We start from the raw sequence: 6,000 nt of genomic DNA, 5'->3' as shown, positions 1-6,000 counted from the left end.
CAAATGGCTACAAGGTGATGGTGGGTCATCTCTTCTCAGAAGAATAGACCCGGAACTAAAATTCAGCATCCTTCCCTCGACTGCCAGAAGTATCGCAACATTTCTACATCGTGCACGCCTGCATTTCCTGCATATGGTGGGCAAGGCGGATTCCCCGGATTGCCCAGTGTGTGGGATGGAAGAAAATACTGAACATATTTTTATGGAATGCAGAAGACATCAGTCCCAACGCAAGACATTGCTGGTCGCACTAACTCGTCTGGACAACAGAGCTTTCTCCATAAAGAAGGTCTTGGGGACGTGGGACGCCAACCAGAGAGACGCCGCATTCAAGGCTCTCGTAGGCTTCATCTCAAGTTGTTCTCTTGATGCTCAGTACTAATTCATCTGTACGTGACGCCCTGGTTCCTGTGTGGCGCGATCATCTGACGGTCATGTGCCCGTGAACACTGCGCCGTACAGCCGAGCCTAGTCATCTCTCTTTTTTATTCTTTTCTTTTTGCTTTTTGTTTTGTTTCTCGGAGTAGCAGAACTTCTCAGGTGACAAGTTCAACCTCTCCGTATTATTTTTAGTCCGTCCAACTCCAACTCCAACGCTTTGGCGATCGTTCTCCTTCTCTACAGGCTCCGCCTCCCGTTTTCAACAAATTAGGCGAGAACGTTGTCATTCGGGATCACGGTTGACTAGGAGCGTGCTATGTGGTGTACTTAATTTTTAAGAGAGCCCCCACTAGTTCACAGCATTCGCGGCGCATTCGTCATCACCCATGATTAGGGCACGCTATCTCACCTACGGAACAACAGAACCGCCAGCGTTGTTTACCTGTCGGCTGTTCCTAATTTTCCGTCGCCCCCGTGCGTGAACTAGCCGGATGAACATGAAATTGACGGCCGGATAGCTGATCCAAAGAGCTCATTGGTGCACTGCTCCGCGCAAGAAATGTGTCAACCGAAACAGATTTATTACTCGGAAAAATCACTAAGTGTCGACGCGTTTTTTTCTATATTTTTCGCTGAAGCTCCCGATGCGTAAATACAGAGGTTCCGTAAGCGTGCGAAGTGAAATTTAAAGGTTAGGATGTTTATTTAATTAGTGAGCGTATGCAAATGAGACGCTCAATATTAAGTTCATAGGCGACGTCCCAAGGATCTTTACCAAAAAGAAATTTCTTCGATGGCGCCACCTGAATTATCCAGCCGGGGGATTTTCGTGAAACACCCGGTATATGTCCAGCAGGACGCCTCTTGAAAGGCGGTCGGGAAGGTCTTCCAAGGTAAATATAAATGGTAGCGAAGCTTGCATTGGCCACCACTTCTTCAAGGGCGGCCATGATAAAGACCGTCAGCACCATCCATCCGTTGCGTGGCAAACTACAAACTCCGTCATAATGACGTCACCTGGTACGTCACCATTACGTATAGCGCGGGCCGGGCGCTCGCGCTGCGCGTTCCTTCCATCGCGATGTGCAGCCGCGGAGTATAACAATCGCTGTTGAAAGCTAATTCAAGAGCGAAAACTCATAAACAATTTGTAAACAGCCAAGAATCAACACTAGCGACATGCGTGCAACAAACGACACAGGAGACCAGGTGGGGGCTTTCTTTCTTTTATCACGGGTAAATTCGCCATGCCGTTGTAAACAGTATAAGTAACCACACGAGACAAGTGATGTTCTGAGGCTAGAACATAGTGACTTTTCAGTGACTTCCATCTTTCATCATAAATACCAACGGCAGAATAATGTGCAAAATAACCAGTATGACAGTCCATGTACTGAATAAGCATGAAAGAATAATGTACAAATTCCAGCAAACACAGGTGGGGTCCAAAACCTTAATGTACAATGCGTGCTGCAATAGCTGTCCCCATGCACATATGGAACTTCCCACATATCTCTCGTACAAAGAGCGTGGAAGTGAACATATTTGCACTTGAAGATCACATTATATGATATTTGCATACTGTGTTGTGCTATGTCTGCCCACAGTTTTGAACAACGAATGCTATGGGGAAAAAGAAGGCACAAGTCCATTAGCTCAGTTTAGAAGTCCGTGATATTTTATCTTGCAAAACAGACACAATAATATCAGCTTCCAGCAATGACAACCTTGTTCGGTGTGTACACACCCTGCTGATGACCACTTCTACTTTGATTACAACAGCATTTTTGTATTAAAGGAATGTCAAAGCATCGACAATGTTCTGTGATTCTGCTATATTGTGCACATTTTGCCATGTGGCGTAGATTTTCAAGCTGCACAAGGTGCTTAGCCCTGCACATAACTGCGCCTACATACTGGCGGTTGTGCACACAACTACTGAACTCAGTGCAGGATTCAAAATACAAAATTACATGTCAGGGGTCTATGTACACAGGTATACACTTAATACATATCAAAGAATAGGCAAGCTGCTGAAGATTCAAAATAGAAAATGTATGCTAGGTATATATGTACACAGGTGTACACACACTAAACATATAAATAGTAGGCACAGACTACTAAACTCTGCATGGCTGTCAAAATACAAATGACACAGTAAGGAGCTATGTGCACAAGTGCACTTTGACAAATCGTACGCTACACAGGAATGAAAGAATTACAAGAGATCATGTGTAATCTAGGTTACAACTGAAAGCACTGGATAGACAACAGGGCCCGCTTGCACGAAACCTTTTTAAGTGTAACACTTAACAAGTGTTGTACTAATACATTAGCGCACTAGGTTTAGGGTTGCAGTTAAGTGGCTTGTACGAACACTTCGACGAGCAGTAGCAGTCTTCGGAGGGTTCTCATTGGTAGAAAGAGAACTTCCGGAGTTCATCCCAGGAAGTCGTGCGTCACTACATGTTTGGATTGTGGGAAGTCGTCTGCTTCTGCTGTTGCACGCGAACAGTTTGTAGAATCAAAATAAGGTATTGTAATATCATTGTAGCTCTGCAAGAACGCATGTCACTTGTTGCGTACTTTCGTTAAATAAAATAAAGCCTGTGGCCCAAAGTATGTCTCGAATAGACCTCTACCTGTTTGTAAACAAATGACGTCATAGTGTTCGACAGCGCCACGAATTTGGTTGAGTTGAACTACGTTCAAAGCTAGTGGCGAACAAGGTCGCGCCCGAAAGCTACGGTCTCGAGGGGATTACGATGGTCTCTGAAAGGGACGCGACCTTCGGTCCTACTTTTCTTTCAATAGGAGGCAGCAAACAATTGCATATTCGTGGAACCCAGTTCTCCCCCTCCGATCTGTTTCAGTTTCGGTCTGTCTGCCAATGGTTTGTCGGGTAGAGATTTATTGCTTGATGATGGAGAGATTATCTCCACCGGCCGTGCCGGTGAGAGGCACCTCGCGCGGCGATCATTTTGAGAGATGTTGCTAACGAAAAGCACAAAACGTACGGCACCCACAGCATAAAAAAATCAGACGTTGTTAGTATTGCGAAGAAAATGCGTACTGTATTGCGAGATACAGTTGGTGCCGACGACGAATCTTCGCTACACGGTTCATAGCGGCTGACATGTTAGTCCTACGCTTTAGTGCGGTAGTTTAGGGCACGATCTACTACTATACTACAGATCTGGCCATCCGCAAAGCTCCCAACACCGGGGTAGTAGTTCTGACAATCGCCGCTTGGCTATGGGAACTGGCGCTAGCTCGCACTGTTCGTTATCACGTGACTTGCCGAAACCGCGGCAATACATATGGTAGGCTGTATTGACGACGACGAAGCAATACGCGTAGCGCGTGCTTAGCAACAGCCTGTGTAGCACGAAAGACTGTGGCAAGAGCGACAGTACTACAGTGTCATTCCCTCTCCCCAATAATGCTATGTGGCGCTTGCAGTGGCCACTACCGTAACTATCCCATGACACGGCTCTCCCCGTCTATTGGGGGCTGCATTGGAAACAACACCCAATTTTTACGTGTGTGTGTAGAAATAAATGCCTCGAACATCAACAACAGGTCAAAAATTCAGGGAATGTAGTATGCCCCGTCAGCGTTCGACCAAACTCTGACGCGCGGTCCACCAAGGCTGACCATGTTACCACGTGCTTCCACCCTAAAATGAGCAGGCTCCCTTTTTGTCCCCTCCACCGCGTACGCGAATTTGAAGGGAGCATTCACAACGGTTTATGCTGACAAAATGCCCAGAGCTTATACTGAAACAAAGGCAGTTTGGACAAGTTTGTTACGTATTTGGGCCGTGATACACCTGTAACGGTGAGGAGGTGCTTCTCTGCAATTAACCCGTGAATCTGCAGAGACATGGTATAATCAGTAACGTTTCTCACATTCCTTCATGTCCGATACTGTGTTTTTAATTCGAGCTATTTTCTATAATGGGATTAGCTGCTGAGTGGAGCTATAAAAGTGATCAAATTCCACTGTGGCTTGATGATCGTTACGAATATAGATGAATACTTTCACGGCTAGCAGCACGCGAACGATAGAAATATATAACGATTTTGCTTGTCCCCCCATCCAGTTAACGTTTACGGACGTTTTTGCTTGCTCTCAGCAGAACAAAAATGTGGCTGTCGGAACAAGATTCCATAAACTTCACGTTTATTCACATATCTTCAGTCAACGTCCTGGCGACGTTCCTGTGACGTTCAATTAGTGCCCAAAATCTCGTGTACTGGATCTTTCATGGGTATCCAAGGGATCTCCAGGCTTTTCCTCCATTCAAATGTCCGAAGCGCGATATCCTGCAGACGTACCTAGGACATCTGTGATTTACTCGATAAAATAGAAACGCGAATGTCGTTCTGGGACATCCCACAGATATTGCATGGATGTCCAGATATTCAGGACGTTCACGACCTTGTAAGGATGTCTTAGGGATATTAGTGGTTTACTGGGATGTTTTTTTTTTCTTTTTGCTATTAGTATGAGTCTTTGTTTATGATTTTGTATCCATTTTCCTTTGCCTTTTTGTATTTCACTTGCATTTACGACCAAGAGGACTTGGTCTTTACAGCTGGGTGGATTGTGAGTGTATAACGTCGCACCGGCCACCGCATTCCTTCTCGGGCGCCTATGCGCGCAGACCCTGCACCCTCCCTCTCAGCTTGCCTCGGAGAGCGCGCGCGAGATCGCCTCTGGGCGCGGCAGTGGTTGGATGTACTCTCTGCGTGTCTTCAGTAAATTCATTCCCAGTTTGACCCAGTCTCCGTAGCGGTGGTGGTGGTGGTGGGCGGTGAAAGGGCTTGCCGTTGTCGGCCTCACGTAGGTGGGCAACGTCACGACTGACGCCCTGGGGGAATGTGCGTCCTGGGCCGACTTCTAAGGGAACTGTGCCGACATATGTCTGAAAGCGTCTGAGGAAAACCCAGGAAAAACCCCAGACAGCACAGCCGGCACCGGGATTCGAACCCGGGTACCTCCCAGTCTCCGTAGCCTCATCTTTTATACTTCCTATCTCTCCATTCCCATCCCCTAACCCTCACACTGGCTACTGTCCCATGTTGGACTGGGTGGTTTGAAATTGAAAAGACGATGACGAAGAAGAAAACTGGGATGTAGTTCCGTAGCCGGGCTTATGGCTTTTTTAAACAAACGGAAGTAGACATCAAATAACGGATGATTTTACTAGAAAGATGAGAAAATTACGGATGAAATCAAACAAAAATAAACGTCGTATGATTTACCAAACATACAAAAATTAAATTTTATCGCTCGTTTCTTCGAGGCAATCCGCCATCTTGGATGAGGACTTTCTGACCTAACCCGAGGCACAGTCTCGACGCCCGCACCGCCTAGTACGTGCCTGGGGGGCGGGCGGCACCCCCCAGACTCCCCCCCCCAATCTGTAGGACCTAACTTAACCTAACCTCACTAAAGTGGGGTGATTTAGCCCCCTACCTTTCGCAAGATGACAAGTTTCGAATCCGTTAGGCTTAGCACTCCCGTGTTTCTCCAGCGCTACAAGTGCATCAGATGGGGTTGTTCAGATGCATATAAAATAACTTCTAGACCACAAATTCTTGTTTTTTTTAT

General features: G+C 46.5%; 1 protein-coding gene across 1 annotated transcript in view; it reads left to right on the top strand.

The window, feature by feature from the left end:
• Positions 1-1,433: 1,433 nt before the first annotated feature.
• LOC135370291 (endoplasmic reticulum mannosyl-oligosaccharide 1,2-alpha-mannosidase-like) overlaps positions 1,434-6,000 on the top strand; it is a 54,386-nt gene continuing 49,819 nt past the window's right edge. The window contains exon 1 of the mRNA XM_064603998.1: positions 1,434-1,590. Coding sequence (XP_064460068.1) covers positions 1,561-1,590 — 30 coding nt within the window. The 5' untranslated portion in view covers positions 1,434-1,560. The remainder of the gene's footprint in view (positions 1,591-6,000) is intronic.

The sequence above is a fragment of the Ornithodoros turicata genome, chromosome 10 (genome assembly GCF_037126465.1).
Source record: "Ornithodoros turicata isolate Travis chromosome 10, ASM3712646v1, whole genome shotgun sequence".
Classification (NCBI taxonomy): Eukaryota; Metazoa; Arthropoda; class Arachnida; order Ixodida; family Argasidae; genus Ornithodoros; species Ornithodoros turicata.
The sequence above is the reverse complement of the archived record's forward strand: the minus strand, read 5'-3'. Positions and strand labels throughout refer to the sequence as shown.